General features: G+C 42.4%; 1 protein-coding gene across 1 annotated transcript; it reads left to right on the top strand.

Annotated features, from left to right (window-relative positions):
• On the top strand, positions 1–25973 carry LOC123505800 (nose resistant to fluoxetine protein 6-like). Its single transcript, XM_045257555.1, has 10 exons — positions 1–155; positions 11758–11913; positions 12108–12237; positions 14713–14956; positions 15794–15900; positions 19100–19194; positions 23963–24071; positions 24372–24456; positions 25082–25242; positions 25576–25973. The coding sequence occupies exons 1-10, from the start codon at positions 80–82 to the stop codon at positions 25913–25915; spliced, it is 1503 nt and encodes a 500-aa protein (XP_045113490.1). The 5' UTR covers positions 1–79; the 3' UTR covers positions 25916–25973.

Here is a 25973-nt window from a genome sequence, read left to right on the forward strand (position 1 = left end):
GAGAGGGGGGTGGAGGGATGTTTTGATTGATATCACGAGACAATTAATAAGTTTGATCATTGAGGCGTCAGTGCGCAGCATGTTGAGCGGGTTGGTGGTGGTGGTGGTGGCGGTGTTTGTGGCGGGGACAGACGCCGAGTCTTTGTTACATGAAGGTAAATAGATACAATATGGTCACCTTTGTGTGCCTGTGTTTTGTATTGCTTTTTTTTCTTTATTGTTAGTGGTGATACAATTATTATTATTATCATTATTATTATTATTATTATTATTATTATTATTATTATTATTATTATTATTATTATTATTGTTGTTGTTGTTATTACTTATTGTATTTATGTTTATTTCATCGTTATCATCATTACATTAGTATTTGTTTTCATTAATTCATTGTTTTGTTTATTCACTTACTTCTCATTCTTATTTTTTCTCACTTTTTGTAGGCTCTAGTGGAATTTTTAGAGGTTTTTAAGTGTGGTAAAATGGATCTAGGCTCGTTTCACATGACCGTTATTTTCCCCGCACGGTGACGTTAATATATCTCCTGTGCTGTCCTATCTCTTTCTCTCTCTCTTATACAAAATTCTTATCAATTTGCCGTTATTTATTTGAGACTAAGGACAACTGCCGCTGGAGGAAAAGCCACATGGTTCCGTTGGTAAATCAGTACCACATAGCGAGCGGTAATTAAGCCACGCGGTGTGTGTGTGTGTGTGTGTGTGTGTTAACCTAGTTGTATTGTACAGGGGTCGAGCGGGGCTCATAGTGTCCTGTCTCCTTGTCTCCCTATCCAATTTCTCCTTAAAGTTCTGCACATTATGTGCTGTAACAACTTTATTATTCAATGCATTCCACTTTTCCACAGTTCTGTGTGGAAGACTGTATTTTCCAATATCCTTCACACACTGCCTCATCCTTATCTTCTTTACATGTCCTCTTGTCCTTTCATCTTCTGTTACCAGCACCAGATCTTCCGTGTCTATCTTTTCAGTGCCATTGACTATCTTGTACATTGCTATTAGGTCTCCTCGTTCTCTTCTATCTTGTAAAGTTGGCAGTCCCATTTCTTTCAGCCGTTCTTCATATGTTAGGTCCTTTAGTTCCGGCACCATCTTTGTAGCAATCTTCTGTATCCGTTCTAATCTTCTTATATCTTTTATAGAGCTCGGAGACCACACCACTGCTGCATTTTCCAGCTTTAGACACATCATGCTTGTGATAATCTTTTTTTTCATCATATTTTTGTCCATGAATTGAAATGCCACTCTTATTTTAGTTAACATTTTATATGATAATCCAAATATCTTGTTCATGTGTTTTTCGAGGTTCAGATTTTCTTGTATAATCACTCCCAGATCTTTTTCCTCTTTAGTTTTCATTATCTGTTCCTCTCCCATCAGATAGTTCCATACTGGTCTTCTTTTGCTCTTTTCTAGTTCCATTACGTGACATTTCTTGGCGTTAAACTCCATTTTCTTACTTTTATTCCACTCATAGATTTTGTTTGTCTTCCTGTAACAACAAACAGCCCTCCTGGGTTTTGATAACTCACAGCAGCTTTGCATCATCAACAAATAAATTAATGTAACTGTTTACCCCATAGTGAATGTCGTTTAAATAAATCTGAAACATAATGGCGGGCTAACACTGACCCTTGTGGCACTCCGCTAGTTACTTTACCCCAAGGTGAGTATGTATCTCTGATCACAGTTCTCGTCTCCCTGGCCTTCAAATTATCCCTTGTCCAGTCTAACAAAGTTCTTCGCAGTCCTTCTATGTTCTTCGCAGTCCTCCTATGTTCTCTAGTTTCCAAAATAGGCTTCCATGAGGGACTTTATCAAAAGCCTTTTTTATGTCCAGGTAAACTGTGTCCACCCATCCATCTCTGCTTTCCAGTCCTTCTGTTACTCTCGAGTAAAAGCTTAGTCTGTGTGTGTGTGTGTGTGTGTGTGTGTGTGTGTGTGTGTGTGTGTGTGTGTGTGTGTGTGTGTGTGTGTGTGTGTGTGTGTGTGTATTTACCTAATTGTATTTACCTAATTGTAACATACGGGAAAAGAGCTATGCTCGTACTGTCCTGTCTCCATATCTACTAATGTCCAGCTTTTTCTTAAAATCATGAATATTCCTTGCGTTGACCACTTCCACGTCTAAACTATTCCATGCTTCCACCCTTCTATGAGGGAAGCTATATTTTTTCACATCTCTCCTATAAGTGGCCATTTTTAGTTTTTTCCCATGCCCTCTCGACATTCTTTCATTCCACATACACAGATCTTCCCTATCCATTTTTTCCATGCCAATCATCACTCTGTATATTGCTATCAGGTCTCCCCTTTCTCTTCTGTTTTCCAGGGTCGGAAGTTGCATTCTGTTCAGTCTGTCTTCATAAGTCAAATCTCTTAAGTCAGGCACCATTTTTGTTGCAGCCCTCTGTACTTTCTCTAGTTTCCTTATGTGTTTCTTTAAGTTCGGAGCCCACTGTATTGTTGCATATTCAAGCCTCGGTCTTATCATTGCAGTAATTATTTTCTTCATCATTTCTTCATCTAAATATACGAACGCCACTCTTATGTTCCTCAATAAGTTCAATACTTCTCCAATTATTTTGTTTATATGTCTCTCTGGCGATAGGTCATTGGTAATTGTCACCCCAAGGTCTTTTTCTTCATGACTGGTTTTTATGTCTTCATTTCCTATCTTGTACATACTCCTGATTCTTCTTTCACTCTTGCCAAACTCTAATTTCTTGCATTTTGTCATGTTGAACTCCATTTGCCATGTACAGCTCCATTTCCATATTCTGTCCAAGTCTTCCTGGAGTAGTTCGCAATCTTTGTCACATCTCACTTTTCTTAACAATTTTGCATCGTCTGCAAATAGGCTCACATAACTTTTATGTAGACCGCGAACATTACTGGTGCCAACACTGATCCCTGTGGAACTCCACTCTCCACCAAGCCCCATTCTGATGGTCTGTCCTTAATTATTGTTCTCATTTCTCTTCCTACCAAAAAGTCTTCCATCCATTTTAGTAAACTGCCATGCACTCCTCCTACCATTTCAAGTTTCCAGATCAGTCTCCGGTGTGGTACCTTATCAAAGGCCTTTTTTAAATCCAGATATATTCCATCAGCCCAACCATCTCTTTCCTGTGTGTGTGTGTGTGTATAATTCACCACGGTTGTCTGCTGGCCACCCATCCATTACGGAGCGAGCTCAGAGCTCATAGACCGATCTTCGGGTAGGACTGAAACCACAACACACCACACACCGGGAAAGCGAGGCCACAACCCCTCCAGTTACATCCCGTACCTATTTACTGCTAGATGAACAGGGTCTACACATTAAGAAGCTTGCCCATTTGCCTCGCCGCTTCACGGGACTCGAACCCGGGCCCTCTCCATTGTGAGTCGAGCGTGCTAAACACATGTGTGTGTGTGTGTGTGTGTGTGTGTGTGTGTGTGTGTGTGTGTGTGTGTGTGTGTGTGTGTGTGTGAAAGAAGAAAGAAAGAAAATATATCTGTTGCTCAGACTTTTATAAATTATGGAGCACAGCTCCTGATTAATATAGTGTGTGTGTGTGTGTGTGTGTGTGTGTGTAGCGTCTCATTGGAACATCATTGCTTCCGTTTCTGACTACGTAGCACAACTGAAAATCGTTCGTGTGAAGTGAGCCTTAATGATAAGTTACCAAGAACTCTATTTCAGCGTGAAAAACACTCATTGGAACCAGACAAACCATCTCTGTTGTGTCTTGATAAGAGAATCGTGTATCACAAAGCGCTGATTCAGGTTTTCTTTTTCTTTGTAAGGTAGAAGTCTTATTTTGACCTTCACTGGGATCCTAAAATCACCCTTGAAAACCCAAATTATTTCCACTAAAGCATGTCAAATAACGGATGGAATTACGAAAGCATCCTTTAAAAGCCCAACAACTTTATCTGCTAAACTGAAAATTTAAAACTTTCATTGAACCTGTTAAAATTGATCGAGATAAAACACGTATAAGCTTTTAAGACTGTAGCCTCGATCCTGGTTACTTGTTTTTCTTCTTAATAGGATTGTGACAGAACGTGACGTAATCTTTATTAGACACATTTGATTAATTTAACAATTCGCTCTTCCCGCCAGTCACGGTGACACGGAGGCAAGTGAGATGGTAGGTAGATAGCAACCTTATCTGAAGAGTGACTTGCAATGTTTAGGTCAAAGACTTACCCGCTAAGAAAATAATGGTACGTGAGAGAGAGAGAGAGAGAGAGAGAGAGAGTGTGTGTGTGTGTGTGTGTGTGTAATTCATCACCACGGTCGCTTGCTTGTCACCCATCTAACATTTCCCATTACGGACCGAGCTCAGAGCTAATAGACCGATCTTCGGGTAGGATTGAGACCACAACACATTCCACACACCAGGAAAGCGAGCCCACAAACCCTCGAGTTACATCCCGTACCTATTTACTGCTAGGTGAACAGGGGCTGCACGTTAAGAGGCTTGCCCATTTGGCTTGCCGTGCCCGGGATTCGACCCCGGACCCTCTCGGTTGTGAGCTGTTGCTAACCACTGTTGTGAGTTATGCTAACCACTTCACTACGTGGTGTGTGTATTCACTGTTTGATCTGCTGCAGTCTCTGACGAGACAGCCAGACGTTACCCTACGGAGCGAGCTCAGAGCTCATTATTTCCGATCTTGGGATAGGTCTGAGACCAGGCACACACCACACACCGGGACAACAAGGTCACAACTCCTCGATTTACATCCCGTACCTACTCACTGCTAGGTGAACAGGGGCTACACGTGAAAGGAGACACACCCAAATATCTCCACCCGGCCGGGGAATCGAACCCCGGTTATCTGGCTTGTGTGTGTGTGTGTGTGTGTGTGTGTGTGTGTGTGTGTGTGTGTGTGTAATATAAGTGTAATCCTGTGCGTGAAGAAATATGTTTACTTAGTTTATTCGGTTGGATCTAGAGTGTCTTCCTCACAGTTGTGGTGGTCCACCGCTCTGCCAGTCAAAAAGTCACTTTTCAGGAGAGCCATCTGGTCTGGCATAGAGTTAGAGGCTGCCCTGCAGTAAGCCGTGTAGCCCGGGACGGGAGGCTCATTTGGCAGTGTTTGCAGAAAGTGGTGTAATGCCTTCTTGAATCTGGACACTGGGTAGCCTGTGGTGTCTCTGACATTTTTTGGGCAAGTCATTGAAGAGTTTCGGGCCACTGTGTGAAAGACTGGAGGTGAGAGAGTCTTGACTCTCCCTAGGGTGGTAGAGGGGAGAGCCCATCTCTCACATGAGTGCCATGAGCGCTCGCTATTCTTGGATTCCAATACCATGGTGGTAGGGTCAGGCACTTTCTCTTCCAGTATCGCTCTCTTCCCCTCTGTTGGGAATTTAGTCCCAGTCGCTGTAATCTCTGCTAATAGTTTAATTCATTAATGCCTCTTATTTTCCTGGTATAGGCTCTTTGTACTGACTCCAGCTTTTGTATGTCACCTTTTATGTGGGGCGATCAGAGCTGGCTGCAGTAGTCCAGCATTGGTTGGATAAGAGCTTTCCACAGTCCCAGCATGACATCCTTTTCCCTTGATTTGAAGGTGTGGAGAACCCAGCCAACCATCCGCTTGGCTTTGTTAACAGTCTCTGAGATGTGATGCTGGAAGGTAGCATCATCGCTCGTCTTGACACCAAGACACTTGACAGCATGGCTTGGTGTAATTTGCTGATGTCCCACTGTGCAGAGTTTGGTGGTGTCTTTTATTTTGGTGTTGGGTCAGAGTCTCAGTAGCTCAAATTTTTGTTCATTGAACTTCATGTTGTTTGCTTCGGCCAATGCAAATATCTTGTCGATGTTCTCTTGTAGGTATAAGACATCTCTTTCTTCCCTGATCCTTTGACTGATAAGAAAAAGCTGTCGACCACGTCCTCTATGTCAGACATAAGGACCAGGAAGAACATGGGGCCGAGGACTAAATCTTGGGGGACACCACTAATAACCTGTTCTTGCTGTGATTTGTGGCCATCAACAGCAACTGCCTGTGTCCAGTGTGTAAGGAAGCTGTGCAGACACACACCCAGCTTCCCTGTTATCCCCGTGGCCTTCAGTTTAAGGAGGAGGATGCTGTGGTCAACCCGGTCAAAGGCTTTGGCAAAATCCAGGTACACAGCATCAACATTTTCTCCATTGGCTAGTCCTTGGAATAGCTATTCATATTGGGCCAATAGACTGGAGAGGCATGATCTTTCTTTATAAAACCCATGTTGAGAGTGGTTCATGAGTTTATTTTCTTCTGAGTAGGTGATGATGCCACCCCTGATTATTTTTTCAAACACTTTCACCAGGTGGGAGGTGAGGGCTACGGGTCTGTAATTTTTATCTTGGCTTCTATCTAGAAAACTTTTTGCAGTACTTGTAGAAAACTTTCGACTGACTTTAATGTTAAGAAATGCCTGATTTTCTTGAAATTCTCACTGTCTTTATGAGAATCTTTGATTTTCTTCTCAATATCACACACTTTGGCTTGTATCAAGCTCCTCTGCCTGACATTTGTTGCCTTATGTATTCTTTGGTTCAAGGTTGCCCGTCTCTTCATCAGGGTTTTCCGCTCCCTTGGTATGATGCTTTTTCTGGAAGTTTTCCTCCTGGCAGGTGTATTTCCTTCACAAGCCCTTAGGATGGTGATAAGTAGGATGTGCAGCATAACCTCGGGGTCACTGCCTTGGAGCACAGTCTCCCAGTCTATGTTTCTCAGCTGATTGTTTATACTCTTCCAGTTTGCTTGGCTACTAAAAAAAGTTTAGGCTGGAGAAAGAATTTCTCTCTGTGGGACTGGTTACTTAGGAGCTGCCATTGTTTTTGTTTAGTTTGTGAATTTCCTTAGAAGATTGTGATAAGAGAAGATAGTTTTTTTTCAGCAGATAATATCTAATGGTGATGCTATCAATAGCATCACCATTGTTGGTGAAGAGTAGATCAATAATGTTTTTACCCCTGGTAAGTTCATTTATTACTTGAACCAGGAATGAGGAGTTTTTTTGTGTAAAGGAGCAGTTTAGCTTGGCTCTTTTCAGTGGAAGTGCTGTGGCCACTTTAATCCCCAGTGAGAATGATCTCAGGGGCAGGGATTGATAGGGAGACAAGCAGTTGTCTTAGGCCCTCCATGGCTCTGTTGAAGTTGTTGGGGCAGCAGTGGGGAGGTCGGTAACAGTTTACAAAAATCATGTTACATACCTGTATAGGAAATGCCTGGCCGTCTGAGTATGATAAGGCCTTATTTGCACTGAGAGCAATGTCGTTTCTCATGTATGTTATTGTTCCTCCATGGGTTTTTGCTTTCCTGTCTGTTTGGAATGGGGTGTAGTTAAGGATATTGATTTCTGCTTCTCTGACACCTTCTGATAGGTGGGTTTCAGTGAGGGCAATAATCATGAAGTTCTTCCCGCTGGATAGTTCCCTAAGAAATGGAAGCTTGCTTTGGTTAGTCTCAGGGTATAGTCCTTGAATATTGCCCACTAAAAGTCTCAACACTAGTGAACTCTGATCCTTGGCCAGGCCCAGGTTGGGTTCATGGAAGCCACTACTGCTGGAAGTACTTGTGTAGGGTGGCTCTGCTGTTGTATTGGTGGCTTGGTTAGGTTTTTCAGTGCGAGTCCCTGAGCATCCACAACTTTGTTTATATTTGTTTTATGTGTTTTCAGCTTGAAGAACATCTCTAAAAAATTGCCGCTGATTTCCGCATTTGAATGGTCTCGAGGAGCTGCTGTGCATTCGTTATATCGGGGCTATCACGTTCTGTGTCAATAGAGTTCTGTGTTACTGTCCGCTATATTCTAGTTCCTCTTATGAAGGTGAACTTGCAATCCTTGGTGAAACATTCTTGTTTCTGAAGAGCTATACGACACAACACAGGGTGATAATTTGGATATTCCCTCCCCAGTTTGCAGCCACGTTCATCTCTGGGGCCATGGTTAGTGTATTTCTGGCAGGGTTTGGGGTGGTTAAATTTACAGGCCTTTCCATTAAAGCCATACTTGCAGCACCCTCATCTGTAGAATCTACCTGTTCGTTGTGGGCTTGTAGTGGTTCGTCCATTTGTTGTTCTGTGCTGGTTGATTTGAGATGGGTGCTTCCTTGGTTCCCTCCTGTGGTACTTACAGATTCTGTGGATACTCGACTCGAGGTTGGTGTAAAATGTTCTTGTGTCTGTTGAACCAGGCTCAGGTCCATATCCTCTGGGGCGTTGCCTTGACCACTCTGTGTATGGTCGGTCCGTGTGGCTGTTTGGTGTGTTGTGCACTCTGATGTTGGAGCCTACTGTGGTAGAAGGTGATGGAGACTGTGTTGTGGATTGATTGTGAGTCCTGCTCCCTTTTCATTCTGTTTATAGCCTCACTCGCCTCAGCTGTCCTGTCTGGATCAGTATATATATGGAATCTACACTTCTCGCACGTGTAGCCTACTGCTTGATTTATTCATACATTTATTCTTGCATTAATAATGAAATACAACAAAGGAGGAGGATGGACCTTGTCAGCCACTCCCTGGGCAAAGACTTAAGGTTAAAGTTTCAAAAGTATATAAATAGACAGTATTGATTGATTGATTGATATATTTATTGTTGAAATAATAAAGAAACACAACAAAGGAGGAGGGTGGACCTTGCCACCTATCCCCTGGGCAAAGACTTAAGGTTAAAGTGTCAAAAATATATAGACAGTATACATAACAAGAATACAAGTAGTACTTAAATAAATGAATACAGATATTGCACACCTTGTTGCGTAAACCACCTACAGTCTGGGAGCGAACTGAGGTTATTCCTTGAGTATATCCCTGAGAGTGGTTGAATCTAGATGGTCAATGAGGCTATACAAGTTATGTTGATCTTGTGGCCTTTCGGTGAGTACGAGCAAGGCACAACAACAGGTACGTATAGTGGTAGTGCACTGCATGTTTATTGTACCCATCTCGCACTGTATTATGAATTTCATGTCTGTTTTGGCCACGTCACTATAGTTCGATCGGCGTTGCTTACGTCCCGCATGTTCACCATTTCGTGTTTGGTCACACTGGGTCACTCATTTTCGTGATTTTACCTCTGGAACCAAGTTTCACCCAGCCTTCCTACATATCGCAACATATATCTGTGATGTTTATGCTAAGCACAGTATCATTTTGTTTAGTGCAAGGGCGTTGGGTCACCGAAAAGACAGCACATTGACCTTTGCCTTTACATAAAAGGTACAGCGTCATCTGTATTTTGAAAAAATCTAATAGATAAAACAAATTGATAGACAACAGCTAGGAAATTCAGCACATCAGTTCCACTACCCATAAAGGAATTACTAATGTGTTATTATTGTGAACTCTGTTTACATGCGATAATGTGCGCCAAACTTGTAAAAAAAATTAAATATTATGATTAAACTATGTAAAAACAATGAAAATGTGAGGGAGTAATAGGTTGTGGGCAGATGTGGACAAAAAAAAAAAAAAAAAAAAAAGGCATGCAGCGTGCGCACTGTGTATCTTGTATCAGTTCCTTCATAATCAGTGCTTCAGTGATCCGGGCCAGTGGCTGATATCTGAGTCTGACCCTGTCCTGAGGCACACCACCGCCTGTGTACTGCACTTGTGAAAGTGGTTCAAATGTGACACGGGATTATAAGACTTCTCTGATTGCTCTAGTGATAGATTAGCAAGATTTCCACTTCATTACATGGAGAAACAGCCTTGAAAACCGCCTATTTATCCCGGTCACCGATGAAAATAGTGGTGGTGGGAGCGGGAAGTGTTTCGAAACAACACGACTCACTAATGGTGGCCAGCGTCAGCATGCAGGAAGTGGCAGGAGGTCTGTAGACTCCCCGTCCATTCCCTGCCGTGCCAGCAGGACCTGTGGCTTTGGAAAGTGAACTGATACACGTCCGTTGGTAAGCCAAGTCTGTGTGTTGTGGCAGAGGCAGGACAGGACAGGGGGGGGGGGGTGAAGTGGTGCTGTGGTGCGTCAAGTGTATGAGGTGTTCAGGGAGGGACAGGGAATGTGTGGGTTAGGTACTGCCATTTTGCCATCGCTACTGGTTACTTGATTCCGTGAGAGCCAGATTTGTTTCATGTCCGTACGAGTCGCCTCCAGTTGTCGGTAAATGAGATAATTGCCAGTAAATGAAATAATTACCATGCAGCGGTGAGACATTTGGACAGCTGAAGGTGGAGGTGAACAGAAACATGTGCGATGGAGCGACGATTGATTCCAGGCTAGTGTTGATTGAAGCCTCCTCTGTTCCTCTGTTGGGACTACACAGCACACAGGAAGCTGAACCTCCGGGGAAAAAAGGGGGTGAGACTGCTGCTTCCTGTTTGGTTTCATGAGGTACAGTTTAGAGTTAGGTTAGGTTGAAGGTAATGTCCAGAGTAAGTACAGACTATTTTCCTGGTAAGTTTTGTTGCGGTGTTGAATACTAAACCATCACGTTCTGCTGCTAATCACTCTGTTGTCACAGTCATCCTTCCCTCCCCCACAAACAAGGAACTTGATATATATTGATTAGAGTTGCATAATTCTATTTCTTATTTTTTCGGCTATAATACAGTAGTACCACCTCTTACCTCCAGAAATATATAGGAGATGTCTTACCATGGTCTTTTTTTTATCATTTTCTAACAAACTCTAGATGGTTTTGGCTACCCTTAAGTTGTTGTTCTTACTATTTATATACATTTCCAATAAGTGTACCACCTGTCGCAGATGAATAATAACGCTTTAAAAGGTCTGGGAATGTGCAGTCTGTTGAGTTTTGTTCTACTACTTCTTACTATTTATAACCTTTCCAATAAGTACACTACCTACTACCATTGAATAGTAATGCTGCAATAGGTCTGAGAATGTGCTGTCTCGAGTTTTCTGTAAGTCCATCGAGCTGCAGTGGAGCTGTGGCGAGCTGGGCATACGGATGCACAGAGACATCTGTGTGCTCAGTTCAGCCATGGCCACCACATATCACTCATATATGCCTCCTCTACCCGAAACCCCCAATTCCCCAAAGGCCCCCAAGCTTATTGGAGGGCTTACAGGGTGATGATAGAGATAGGGTATTAGGGGAATTAAACTATGAATTTATTATTTTTTTTCAGTCCAAGTGTGAGTGTGAGTGTGAGTGGGTGAGATCTTTGCCATGGTGTTGATACTTACTTGATGATGATCCCTCTTACTAAACCTATCCAAGTTAAACCTAACCAAACCTAAACTTAATGAACCTAACCTAATTAGATGGGGAGATCAATACGAGTGTCAAGAGAAAGCCAGTAAATTTTTAGTAAATAATTGGTAGCATTATAATGAATTTGTGTCACATGTATATGGGGTTTAGAATATTCTGCATGAAGAGTTCCAGTCAATGAGACACGCTATGAAAGCAGAAGTGAGGTTGTAGTGATTCTGGACAAATGGTGCTGCTTGTTATAAGTTGAATAAAGTTATGGAGGGCTGAGAGTGTTGGAGGCCCTAGGTTAGGTCAGGTTAGATTAATTCATATATATTTCCTCTTGCAGTCCAAGAATTTTTTTAATATGAATTGATTCTTTTCCTGTAGACTCTTCTTGAGGGCAGAATTTCACTTATTTTTTGTGTATCCTGCCTGAAGACACTGCTGTGCCATCAGGTCCTCACATTTGTTGGGCTGAGGAGGGATGACAGAGGAATGTAGTATAAGGAGGTGCTGTTGGTGAGGTTCACTGTTGTCACTGGCTATGGCGTGTCATTGCAGGCGGCGCCGACCATGTGCGGCAGGTGGTGGGAGATGTGGCCGCCATGCACCTCCCCCTGGCCGTGTCTCCCTCCAGCCCCTGCGGAAGGGCCCTGGGGGAGATGGCCACAGCCCTGTTGTCCAACTTTTCATCCTCTACCATGTGGGCCAAGTACAGTGAGTGTCCTGGGAGAAAGAGAGAGAGTCCTGAGGGAAAGAGAGGAAGTAATATGCTAAATAAAAAGGAAGTAGCTAGGTTGGTTTTCTAACAGAATAGTGGTGAGAGAATGGAGTGAGTTCACAAACACACTGGTAGCATTTGTTCCTTTACAAAACTTCTTTGAAGCCAAAACAGAAACCATGTGTTCCAGTGGTTGACTCGTGGGGCAAGACTTCGGACGGTTTGTACCTGAGCAATCCTTTTTCCGGCTTCTATGATGAGTGTGTCACCGCCGCCTCACCTCACAACAAAATCAGGGGCAAATTCTGCAGGATTATCTTGTAAGTGTCTTTGTGTTGTGTTGTGTTGCATTATGTTGGTGGTGAAACATTGGCAAACCATGTAAGAATCTTTGTGTTGTGTTGTGAAGTATGGCCAAACATTCCTAAGTTGTCATGTAAGAGCCTTTGTGTTGTGTTGTGTTTGTGGTGAAAGCAGGCCACAACGATGGAAAATGATCACAAGAGGCTTTGTGTTGTGTTCTGCTGTGGTTCTGGTGAGGTGAGTCAGTCCAGCACATTGATAACACTATCCCTAGACAGTCTTATTGCAGTAGACACAGGTCACCACAGTGTTGCCACTACAATAAAACCAACCCTAATTAACCTAATCTTAACAAACTGCATATAACAAAACCATTGTAAAGTATATTAATCTGAAGTATATCAACCTAAAGCAAATTAACCTAAAGTACATTAATCTAAAGCAACCAGAAGTGAATTAAGCTATTAAGCTGAAGTAAATTACCATATTTCATGACATATAGGATGCTCCTTTTTCAAAAAATTTTGGCTCAAAAATATTGCCCTGCTTCTAATATGTGAGACTTCCTGTAGGCTTGTCTCCCTGATGCTCACTAACCTAGTTTACGATCAGTACTTTTACCTAACCCAACTACATGCATCATTACTTTATTGTTGGAATTGTTATTGTTACTTTCAAAACTAATTATCGTAAAAAAATGAAAGCAACGTAACCTATGAGGCTGTGACACATGTTTATAAATATCAGCTGATCAACACCCTGACTCGATGCCAACTGACAGTGAGGAGTAACACCAAGGATTCTAGGGAGGATATACAGGTTCAATGGGTGGGCTGGAGGAATTGATAAGGGAACCTCGCTTCTAACAGATGGCGCGCGGATCGCAGGTAGTAAGGGGATGTGGGATGGGGGGGTCCATCAGCTGGGGAGGATGAGCGCTGTTACAAGATTCAAACAGACAGTCAGTCACGGGAAGGAGCGCAAGGCACATCAATCATTGCTCGCCTCCGCCTGGGTCACACCATGCTCAGTGCTCACTTGCATCGCCTATGTCTGTCTTGTGACCCCTTCTGCCCTTGGTGTATGACTATCCCTGAGGCCATGGAACATTTCCTGCTTCAATGCCCACGCCTCCTCTCTCAACACACTGCATTATGCTCGGCTCTCCACCCTGGCCATCACAACACTCAACCTGCCCACCCTCTTGGTGGCCTCAGGCGTCCACCTCTCCTGGCAACCTGCTGTCCTTCGCCTTACTTGTGCCTTCTTGAGAAAGACTGGCCAGCTACCACGCCTGTGATACCCACACAGGACTACCCCAGGGCTCATAAGGATCCATAGATCTTCATGGCCTCTTTTGAATCCTTATGAGCCCTGGGGTAGTCCTGTGTTGATATCACAGGCGTGGTAGCTGGCCGGTCTTCCTCACGAAGGCACAAGTAAGGCGAAGGACAGCAGGTTGCCAGGAGGGGTGGACGCCTGAGGCCGCCAAGAGGGTGAGCAGGTCGAGTGTTGTGATGGCCAGCATGGAGAGCCGGGAGCGTAATGCAGTGTGTTGAGAGAGGAGGTGTGGGCATTGAAGCAGGAAATGTTCCATGGTCTCAGGGGTAGTCCTACACCAAGGGCAGAAGGGGTTACGAGACAGTTGACGTATGCGATGCAAGTAAGGAGTATGGTGTGGCCCAGGCGGAGGCAGGCAGAAAACGCATATATATATATATATATATATATATATATATATATATATATATATATATATATATATATATATATGTATGAACATGTTTTATTTGCCTTATAAGTTCATAACCACGAGAGAATGCAGGGAAAAATAAGGGGTTGGTGGGGGAGGAAGCATGGGAGAAATTTTAAGTTACTCCTAACAATGTTTTCTATGAAATTACTCACTTCCAACAGATGGCAGCACCTTCGCTGTCCTCCAAACTTTAACCCACACCAAAACTTCCTCTCTGTATATTCCTTGAGTAACACCAACTTCATGATCTTAACAAAACACATGAACACCCTCACCGTTAAGACAGCAGTTATAAGTGCCAGACTGTCAAGGAGCATGGCAATAGAGCAGCAACAAGAGCTGTCTGGCAACAGCAAGAAGACCAACTGAAGAGCACAAAGCCCTACATCAATGTTTTCTGGTATCGCTAGAGTGTCTTTGCAATGTTTCCTGTGTTTTTTTTTTTTTTATTCAATTGCTGTTTTACAATTACAATACTGTTGAGATATTTTGCTTATGCTTATTGAGTGCAGCAATATGTTCTGCTTGTGTAATGTGCTGTTAGATTGTTCAACAATGTATGCTGAAATACTCTATAAAACCTTTTTTTTCCTGATATAAAACTTTTTTTTCCTGAATTTGACCTGAAATGAGGGTGTGTTTTATATGCTGTCAAATACAGTAACCTAAAGTGAAATGACCTAAGCTACATTAACTTGAAATAAATTCATCTAGTCACTCATGCCATCCTAAACAGACTAGAAATCACAGAGGATGAAGAGGGCTGGAGCAGAGACGCAGGGACACCCACACCACCAGACACAGACCCAGCCGCTGAGTACCTTGACTTCCTCCGCCAACACGTTGGCAAGGCAGACCTGGCGCTGCTGGGGAGCCTGGCACGGGAGCCTCGGATGGGTGCACTGCCTGCGGTGATGCCTTATGGGAATATGATATACGACACGTGTATGCCGGATGTGTGCACTAAGGAGGAGCTGCAGGTGAGCTGGCTTGGAGTGTTGAGTTAGGTTAGGTTCTCTTTATTTTCACTTTGTTTTATTGCTTTGTGGTTTCCTTGTTTTTTGTGTGTGTTTTGTGTGTGTGCTGAGAGAAAAATTGGGTGAGACAACTCAGAATGCCTGACTCATAGAGGAGGTGAGATGTGAAGTTTCCAGTTCAGATTACAAGTATAGGACAGACTGAGGAAGTTGAGTGTAGAAGAGGGGATAGTTGTCTGGAAGGTTGTGTTGAGTTGATGGATGGAGGAATTGAGTTTTTGAGGCATTGAACATGCTGAGTTTGCTCTATGTGTGTGTGTGTGTGTGTGTATGTGTGGGCATTGTACTCCACGCTGAGTCTCGTGACTGCAGTGTATAGGGTGCAGGGGGGTGGTAGGGCAGTGTGGGTCCACCACTGTGTTGTGTGTCCTGTGTCCTGAGTGGTGTGTCAGTTACACAGAGTGAGTTTCAGTCTTTGTGTGTGTTGGTGAATCTTTGGGTGAGTGTGGGTGGTAGTGAGGTCTGTGGGAGAGTGATGGGAGTGAGCCACTGTGGACCATGGTGTTGACCACAGTGCCACTGTGGGAGGGAACACACTGGAGGTGAATGTTGATACTTGAGGCAGCTAGTTGTGCCAGCAGTGTATGTGCCATGAGGCACATGTGTCCCGGCGCTCTGATGCTCAATAACTTGTAGAGTTGGGAGGTACTCTGAGAATAGGGACAATTCTCTCTCTCTCTCTCTCTCTCTCTCTCTCTCTCTCTCTCTCTCTCTCTCTCTCTCTCTCTCTCTCTCTCTCTCTCTCTCTCTCTCTGTTATTGTTTTTGCTTCCCTCTACAGAACAGCCTCCTTGGAGTGTTGCCGCTGCATGGAGTCTACCCGTCTGTGCTGTCATGTGGTGTGTACGATGAACGAGTGGAATTCACTGATGCGGATGTTGGATTCATGTGAGTGTCTGTGTGTCTTTGTCTGTCTCTGACACATTGAACATATAATTTCCCAAATAAAGTGTTGATGATAAGGATCTGGCACATCAGTATTCTTGTATATTACCCAGTGATAGCCTGCAGCACCACTACATTGCAAGGAAACCCAGTGATAGCCTGCAGCACCGCTACATTGCAAGGAAACTTTAAGCAAATGAAAAATTAATGTAACCAAATGGAGTATGGTAACTCAGTCACTAAACCACAGATTGAAATAATTGGGTAGCACTAACTTTTTTTATCAGACCAAGGATATGTTCCACACTTTGAAAATAATAGCACACACCTCAGTACGAGGGTAAGCAAATGTTTCAGTACTAGGGCAACATTTGAAGAAATCACTATTATAGGGCTGCATACTATATTAACCCCAAATCATTAATGTTTAGAATATAAAATAAAATGCTTTTAAAGAAGAAGCCACTCTCCCAAACATACACACATCAGTGGGAAGAAAATGAAATGCTCACAATATTTGCTGTTGTTTATTAACTTTCTCTTTCAAATTTGTTTCAAATTTGTCAAGCCATGTGAATTCATTCAGCAGGCTGTAGTTTGCTAACACCTGCCTTAGTACAACAGATACACAAGTTAAAACCACTGCTCCATAATCCTCCCATGCAGTGCCCTTCCAGAAGAACATACTATTGTACGTCTACAGGTTCTGGCACAGATTTTGGAGCAGGCAGGCTGCTGTTCACAGCAATATTATGTAGTAATGCTGTAACAATAATTATCTTCTTGTTTGTCTCTATTTTGTGCATAAGTGCCTCAATACTGCAAACCACTGTTTTCACATCCCAAAACATCTCTCAACTGAGTTGTGTGTGCCTATATGTGATGCGCTGTATCAATTTCATGTCCAGTTTGGGGTTCAGTGTTGGTGTCAACAAATAAGTCATAGATGGATACATCTCCCAAAAAAGTATCCTGCATAACATTTATAATTTTTTGCTAAAGCCTAGAATTATAAAAAAAAATGCAGCAGTCATGGACACTTCCTGGCAAACTACTAATGCAATTTGTAAAACACAATTTGGCATCACAAACTGCCATCCCATTCGATGCTAGGCAGCCTTTCCTGCAGCAATACAGTTCTGCATTGTTTCTCACAGGGCTAACAATTGGAATTAAGGTTCTGTCTACACTGTCAGTGACACTTAGCATACCAGCAATCTCTCTGCAGCCTGACTATTGTTGGCCAGTTCAGGAAACTTTATATAATTTGGTGATATATGTCAATGTCACTGCTGAGCGGTGGACAAATTTCCAGACGTCGCCAAACCATCTTCAATTAACGACTAAGTTCACACAAGCAAAGTAGCGTCTTGGTGCAGGAAGCTGTAGGTAACCAGGAGCACTGCAGCCTGTGGAGAAGGAGATAATATTAGTCGTCTGGTTATTTACAATTCTGGCTGGGAACACACCTCGTATGCTCCGTAGGTCTTCATGATATTTCATAGTGAAGCAGAGCAACAACAACAAAATTACTAACATTCACTTCCATTTATTAACATTACCTAGTTTTTTGTTAAGGAAGTAAGCAAGATTTGTATTGATTAGTACAAAAATTAATCATATACTATAAGTGTATGTAATTTTTTATTGATTAGTCTATTAGAAAAGATATTCTAATGTGATCAAATAAAGAAAATCTTGCCAAACACTTAGAACACAGTTCATCACTCCCACTAATACACTTCCGTGAATATATAGCATACTCTTCCAACCCATGTTACTTATATACCTATGTATTTTCATTTTGCTGCATATTTATTTATTCAGCTGGCATGCCGGCAGTTGTTTGGCCCACCTGTTTCTCTGTCTAGCTGTCACATCATGCCACAAGTGGGTCGGGCCAGCCAGCTAGGGGAGTTTAGCCCCTAATCTCCTTAGGTAGGAGTTATTTCGTCCGTATTCTAACAAAGAGGAGTTGAATTTGAGTGAAAGGAGCCAGAACAAACAGGTGATTGTGGCAACACAACCGGACACATACATAACACATCCCCTCCCAGCCCCTGACTTGGCATTCTCAGTTTTCCCAAAATACATTAAATGATACTGTTTTATGTGTATGTATTGATGTATGAAGACATGAAAACCACTTAATGTTATACTTACCACGTTGAAATCCTGTAAACACTGGAGTCTGTAGAAGTAATAGATGTGCGTGCAGCCAGTGGAGACTTTACTGACTTTTCTGTAAATGACAACAAACCCAAAATTCACCGCGATGATGGAACCCAAATGCACGCATTTACGAATGCAATTATCGCTTCCTTACCATGATGGCCACCATTTTCCATTTACAAGGAAATTTAAGCATTTTGACATAGTCATATTTTTAACACGTCTTAATTGCATTTGATTTGTGAATAACATTGGTGTCTCCTGTTGGGGAGGGGAAGGAGACACCAACAATTATTCAAGGAACCTGTAGTGTTTAGTGTCAGATACTAACACCAACACTTAAAAGGCAGGACGTACCAAGAAACAGCCACATTAGTATTAGGAAATGCTAACACCACATTTGAAAAATTGGTTGATATACACACACACACACACACACACACACACACACACACACACACACACACACACACACACACACACACACACACACACAATCGAGAGGCCTGGGTTCGAGTCTCCTTTCACGTGTAGCCCCTGTTCACTGTTCTCCTAGCAGTGAGTAGGTACGGGATGTAAATCGAGGAGTTGTGACCTTGTTGTCCTGGTGTGTGGTGTGTGCCTGGTCTCAGGCCTATCCGAAGATTGGAAACAATGAGCTCTGAGCTCGTTCCGTAGGGTAACGTCTGGCTGTCTCGTCAGAGACTGCAGCAGATCAAACAGTGAATTACACACACACACACACACACACACACACACACACACACACACACACACACACACACACACACACACACACACACAGAATTAAGGATGTGTTTAAGAGAGTTAAGCATGATAAATGTCAGAGTTTTCTGGTCATAAGAAAAAAATGTATAGCAATGAAAGGGTTAAAGGAGAAATGTCCTGATTTAAGAAAGTTTAGTGTATAAAAGTACTACAATAAAGTTTTTGTGGCGATTAAATTGAGAATGTATTGTATGGTTGTAATGTTGAGTGTGTGGGTGTAACCTTCCCCTCTCTCCCTCAGGGCTCTGGTGAGCTTCCTGCTTGGCCTGGTGGTCTGTGCTTCAGTGGTGGACGTCATCTATGTACACTACACCGACGACCAACACCTGGCCAAAGGTACACTTGGTTCCTTGCCTGATGAATTACTTCTCTTGTCCAAAGCTTTTTATCTGACAAATTACATCGATCATCCTTTGTGTGTATTTACCTAGTTGTATTGTACAGGGTTTGAGCGGGGCTCATAGTGTCCTGTCTCCATGTCTCCATTTATCTAGTTTTTCTTTAAAGGTATGCACACTATGTGCTGTGACAATTACATTATCTAATGCATTCCATTTTTCCACCGTTCTGTGTGGAAAACTGTATTTTCCAATTTCCTTAACACACTGCCTCATCCTGGTCTTTTTATGTCCTCTTGTCCTTCCATCTTCTTCCATCAACAGCAACAGGTCTTCTTTGTCTATCTTTTCAATATCATTTACATTGTTATTAGGTCCCCGCATTCTGTTCTATCTTGTAAGGTTGGCAGTCCCATTTCCTTCAGTCGTTCTTCATATGTGAGGTCCTTTAATTCCAGCACCATCTTTGTAGCAATCTTTAGTATCCTTTCCAATTTTCTTGTATCCTTTTTAGAGCTTGGAGACCACACCACTGCTGCATATTTCCAGCCTTGGGCATATCATGCTTGTCATGATTTTTTTTCATCATATCTTTATCCATGTAATGAAATGCCTCTCTTATATTAGTCAACATATTATATGATAGTCCAAATATCTTGCTTGTGTTTATCAGGGCTCAGATTATCTTGTATGATCACTCCAAGATCTTTTTCCTTTTTAGACTTCATTATTTGTTCCTCTCCCATCAAATAGTTCCATACTGGTCTTCTCTTACTCTTTCCTAGTTCCATTATGTGACATTTCTTGGCATTAAACTCTAATTTCCACTTCTTGCTCCATTCATAGATCTTGTTTAAATCTTCCCCTAACAGCAGACAGTCCTCTCTGGTTTTGATAACTCTTAGCAACTTTGCATCATCAGCAAATAAATTTATATAACTGTTTATCCCAATGTGAATGTCGTTTACATAAACTTGAAATATAATGGGGGCTAACACTGACCCTTGTGGCACTCCGCTAGTTACTTCACTCCAAGATGAGTATGTATCTCTGATCACAGTTCTCATTTCCTTGTCCTTCAAATAATCTCTTGTCCATTGGAGCAAGGTTCCATGCAGTCCTCCTATGTTCTCTAGTTTCCAAAGAAGTCTTCAGTGCAGGACTTTATCAAAAGCCTTTTTAATGGCCAGGTATACTGTGTCTATCCATCCATCTCTGTTTTCAAGTCCTGCAATAACTCTCGAGTAGAAGCTTAATAAGTTTGATACACATGACCACCCTGTCCTGAACCCAAATTGTCTGTTCGATATGACTTGCTCCTCTTCTAGAAATTTAACCCATTTTTCTTTGATAATTATTTCACATAACTTCCCTACGACACTTGTAAGTGACACTGGTCTGTAGTTTAGTGGTTCAGTTGCCTTTCCTCCTTTAAATATTGGTATTACGTTGGCTCTCTTCCACTCTAGTGGAACTTTCCCTTCATTTATTGAACTTTTAATTATTTCCCAAATTGGATCCAGTAATTGTTCTTTACATTCCTTTAACACCCAGCCTGATGCACCATCTGGCCCCATTGCTTTTCTGACTTCCAACTTATCCAGTAATGTGCACTGCAATCTCCTGTAATCCTTGTGTGTGTGTGTAATTCACCTCGGGTGCCTGCTGGTCACCCAGCCAGTCTTCCCCATTACGGAGCGAGCTTAGAGAGTGTGTGTGTGTGTGTGTATGTGTATTTACCTAATTGTAACATACGGGAAAAGAGCTATGCTCGTACTGTCCCGTCTCCATATCTACTAATGTCCAGCTTTTTCTTAAAATCATGAATATTCCTTGCGTTGACCACTTCCACGTCTAAACTATTCCATGCTTCCACCCTTCTATGAGGAAGCTATATTTTCATCTCTCCTATAAGTGGCCATTTTAGTTTTTCCCATGCCCTCTCGACATTCTTTCATTCCACATACACAGATCTTCCCTATCCATTTTTTCCATGCCAATCATCACTCTGTATATTGCTATCAGGTCTCCCCTTTCTCTTCTGTTTTCCAGGGTCGGAAGTTGCATTCTGTTCAGTCTGTCTTCATAAGTCAAATCTCTTAATGGTGCCTGACTTAAAAGATTTGACTTATGAAGACAGACTGAACAGAATGCAACTTCCGACCCTGAAAACAGAAGAGAAAGAGACCTGATAGCTCAGAGTGATGATTGGCATGGAAAAATGGATAGGGAAGATCTGTATATGGAATGAAAGAATGTCAAGTCATGAAAAAACTAAAATCCACTTATAGGAGAGATGTGAAAATATAGCTTCCTCATAGAAGAGTGGAAGCATGGAATAGTTTAGACGTGGAAGTGGTCAACGCAAGGAATATTCATGATTTTAAGAAAAAGCTGGACATTAGTAGATATGGAAACAGGACAGTACGAGCATAGCTCTTTTCGTGTGTGTGTGTGTGTGTGTGTGTGTGTGTGTGTGTATTTACCTAGTTGTATTTACCTAGTTGTAGTTTTACAGGGCCTGGGCTTTATGCTCGTGTGGCCCCGTCTCCATATCTACACTTATCCAATCTTACTTTAAAAGTATGCACACTCGTTGCAGACACTACTTCTTCATCTAAACTGTTCCACGTCTCAATACATCTCTGGAAACTATATTTTTAATATCTCTCAGACATCTTCCCTTTCTCAGCTTTTTACTATGCGATCTTGTGCTTCGGGTGTCATATTCTTCTCTTAGGATCAGTTTCTCATTATCCACTTGGTCCATTCCGTTGATCAATTTATAGACTTGTATCAGGTCTCCTCTCTCCTTCTTTGTTCCAAGGTTGGTAGATCCATAGCCTTTAGTCTCTCCTCATATGTCATCCCTTCAAGTTCTGGAACCATTCTTGTAGCCATTTTTGTAGCTCTCCAATTTCCTTATGTGTTTCTTTTATGAGGGGTCCACACTACTCCTGCATATTCCAATCTGGGTCTTATTATAGTATTTATCAATTTCTTCATCATTTCTTTGTCCATGTAGTGAAATGCTACTCCAATATTCCTCAGCAAATTATATGTTTCTCTAAAAATTCTATCAATATGGCTTACTGGTTGATTGTTTTCTTCCATCGTCACTCCTAAGTCCTTTTCCTTTTTGACTTTCTCCAGTTCTACTCCATCTCCCATCTTATAGATTCCCACAGGTCGTCTTTCACTCTTTCCCATTTCCATGACATGGCTTTTGTTCACATTGAATTCCATTTCCCACTTCTTACTCCATTCCCAGATCTTATTTAGGTCTTCTTGCAGTATTTCGTGTGTGTGTGTGTGTGTGTGTCTTTGGATAACGGTTGCAGTAGGAGAGCAAATCATATCTATCTGTAAGGATGTCTTTTTTTTATTTATTTTTTTATTTTTCAATTCCTGACGTTGGATATTCATGGGTTGCCATTGATCGCTGGCTGTTTTAATACGCGACTCGGTATACAGCCAGCCAGCTCGCAAGAGACACACATTCTAAAATTCATATCATAATAAATCTTGAGGTATTGAGTCTTTGTACTGCAAACCATTAATTCCAAGTGTTTATCCTAACATTATCCATATGATCTGGTAATACACACTCTACAAAACTGTTATTATAAGCTTAATACTCACAGTCGCGGTTTCAATGCTCTCGCATTTTTTACTAATCTCAACTACATAGTTGGTTTGAAACATTTTTTCATATAGTTCAACAGAGAGCACTGTTTCTCCTCTAAATATTACAAAGGAATACATTCTGTAATAATCTTGGTAGAGCAACATTTTTGCGGCCGAAGGCATATCAAACCGAAAAGACTAACTGAACTCGGGAACACCGAGTCCTCTCAAAACACCAAAACAACCCCGCGGCCCGCGGTTGTTTGGAAGCTCGTGTGGAGTGTTCTTAGAGCTGGAACAGAATGCCGGTTTATACATGTGCTGTTGCTGACTGCAATTCTATATCAAAAAAGAAAAACCAAAGCGTGAAAGGATGGACTGTGTTTCCCAGGAAGAAAGACACGGCTCGAAGAAGATTATTGGAGACACGATGTATACTCCTCGACTTAAGAAAATCCCTCAGTTGGGACACTGTCCACTTTATGGTCGAAAATGTCTCCATGGTGTCTTCTGAAATATTCTTCTTCGGTGTGACCGTGTGAGTGGAAGCGGGGGCAGTCCAGCAGGAAGTGCTTGATGTTGTTTACATACGGAACGGACAATCTTTCATTGAAGTCGTACAAGGATTTTGCATCAAAACATCGTGTTAATTTGATATTCATCACATTTTCTGGATTTGATTGCTAATTGATGAACTTGAACCAATGAAATGTGCTTGCTTACTGAAAATAATGTAATTCACTCAAGGTGATGGTGTCCCAAAACTAAGACCATGAACCAAGCATTTTTGGCTCGTTTTGCCATATTACGTTCTCTGTGCTTGGTGAAGCTGATTAGAGATGTTCATAATAATTTATTACTTAGTTTGATAGCACATATATGACGTAAAAAAAATTTTCCAGCATACCGAGTTGAATGTGCTAAATTAAGTTATCTGGTGAATCTGGCAGCTTTTCAGCACTTTCTGACGTCGGGAATTTAGTGCTAAGATTTCCACATTGAGCAGAAGGAACAGTCTTGAAAACTTGACTACTCATTTCTGTGGCCTTGGAAGATAGTAGGGAGAGCAGAGTCCTTGAGAATATGAGGCATTGGATTTACCTTTTCATCACTCCCTCACCTGGTGTGCTGGCCCACAGGTGTGCTTCGTTACCTGCTGGTGTTCTCCGCCTACACCAACCTGGCCAAGATACTCCAGGTGAATCCCAAGGCCACTCCAGGGAACATCACCTGCCTGCATGCGATGAGGTGACTGACTGACTGGCTACCTGGCTGGATGGCTGGCTGGCTGGCTGGCTGGCTGGTTGGATTTCCTGTTGTATTTTGCTATAGCCTCCTCTTGTATCTCTTTCTCTACCTCCTCTTTGTCTTTGTCTTTCCTTTTCTTTCTATCTCTTTGTCTATTTTTTTTTCTCCTCCTCCACTGCAATGTGTTGAACTATCATTGGAACCATGAAAGCACAGCCTTGAAAACCACAATAACTTCCACTATAGCCTGTTAAAATGTTGCTGGAACTTTGAAAACATCCCTGCTTTCTCTTTTTTCAGAACACTCTCAATGTTGTGGGTGATTTGGTGTCACCAGCAGACTACACCTTTTTTCAATATGGGTAATTTTGTACTATTTATAAAGGTAAAGTCTGTACTTTGTGTGTGTGTGTGTGTGTGTGTGTGTGTGTGTGTGTGTGTGTGTGTGTATTTACCTAGTTGTAGTTTTTACAGGGCCTGGGCTTTACGCTCGTGTGGCCCCATCTCCATATCTACACTTATCCAATTTTTCTTTAAAGCTATGCACTCTTTGCTGACACCACTTCCTCACTCAAACTGTTCCAAGTCTCAACACATATTTGCGGGAAACCATATTTTTTAACATCTGTGTAATTCACCTCGGTGGCCTGCTGGTCACCCAGCCAGTCTTCCCCATTACAGAGCGAGCTCAGAGCTCATAGACCTATCTTCGGGTAGGACTGAGACCACAACACACTCCACACACCGGGAAAGTGAGGCCACAACCCCTCCAGTTACATCCCGTACCTATTTACTGCTAGGTGAACAGGGGCTACACATTAAGAGGCTTGCCCATTTGCCTCGTCGCGCCGGGATTCGAACCCGGCCCTCTCGATTGTGAGTCAAGCGTGCTAACCACTGTGCATGTGTGTGCATGTGTGAGAGAGAGAGAGAGAGAGAGAGAGAATTATTTTGAAATTGTGATATTATTCCTCACTGACCACCACCACCACCACCACCACCACCCACAGAGCTTCCAGAACATCCTGAGCCAGACAATTATGAACGGCTATCCCAGTGTGGACACTTTCTTCTTTCTGAGTGGGCTGCTCGTCACCTACAGTTTGTTGAAGCAGGCCAAGAAGACCAACATCTTCAATCTGCCTCTCTTCTATGTGCACAGATACGTAAGGTGAGAGAGAGAGAGAGAGAGAGAGAGAGAGAGAGAGAGAGAGAGAGAGAGAGAGAGAGTTACATAGATACACAGGCCACATCTAATCTTACAGTCCTCCTCTTTCATTCTCTTTGATCTGTATCTTCTATCCCAAATCTTCCTCCTGTTTTCCTTCATTGTTATCTCCCTGCTTCTCTCTTCTTTCTCCTCCTTTTTCCTTGCTACATCCTTTAGAACACAGCGACTTCTCTCAGAACACTGCCACACCTTTAGAACACACAGCAACATCTTCAGAAACACTGCCATGTGCTCACTGTTCATCAGCCGAGCACCTCGCTTTGTCTCCACCAGGCTGGTGTTCCCCATCGCTCTGACGGTGGGTCTGTTTGCCACTGTGATGCGATTCGTGGTGACTGGTCCCTTGAAGTTCATATGGGATAATATATTGTATGTCTACTGTCAGGACTACTGGTGGAGGGACCTGATCTTTGTCGACAACCTCTACTTTGGGGATCGTGTGGTGAGTGTTGGTGGTGGTGGTGGTGGTGGTAGTATAGGTGTTATGACTAATAGGTTCCTAGAAGCTCAAATATTTTCATGTTTCAGTTCTATTAATTTACAGATCACCATGGAAATTTTTATTTATATTCACCTGATGTTTTTTTTCAATATCATTATTTTTAGTAGTTGATGCAGTCATTGTGCAAGAATGCAGACAATATCAAAGACTCAAATTCATAAACAGCTGT

Source organism: Portunus trituberculatus, chromosome 1 (assembly GCF_017591435.1).
Source record: "Portunus trituberculatus isolate SZX2019 chromosome 1, ASM1759143v1, whole genome shotgun sequence".
NCBI lineage: Eukaryota > Metazoa > Arthropoda > Malacostraca > Decapoda > Portunidae > Portunus > Portunus trituberculatus.

Excerpts from the sequence above, each read along its gene's own strand:
- LOC123505800 (XM_045257555.1), top strand. The coding sequence starts at position 80 with ATGTTGAGCGGGTTGGTGGTGGTGGTGGTGGCGGTGTTTGTGGCGGGG. Across the intron at positions 14,957-15,793 it reads GCACTAAGGAGGAGCTGCAG|AACAGCCTCCTTGGAGTGTT; the intron begins GTGAGCTGGCTT and ends TTCCCTCTACAG. Across the intron at positions 24,457-25,081 it reads ATTTTGTACTATTTATAAAG|AGCTTCCAGAACATCCTGAG; the intron begins GTAAAGTCTGTA and ends CACCACCCACAG.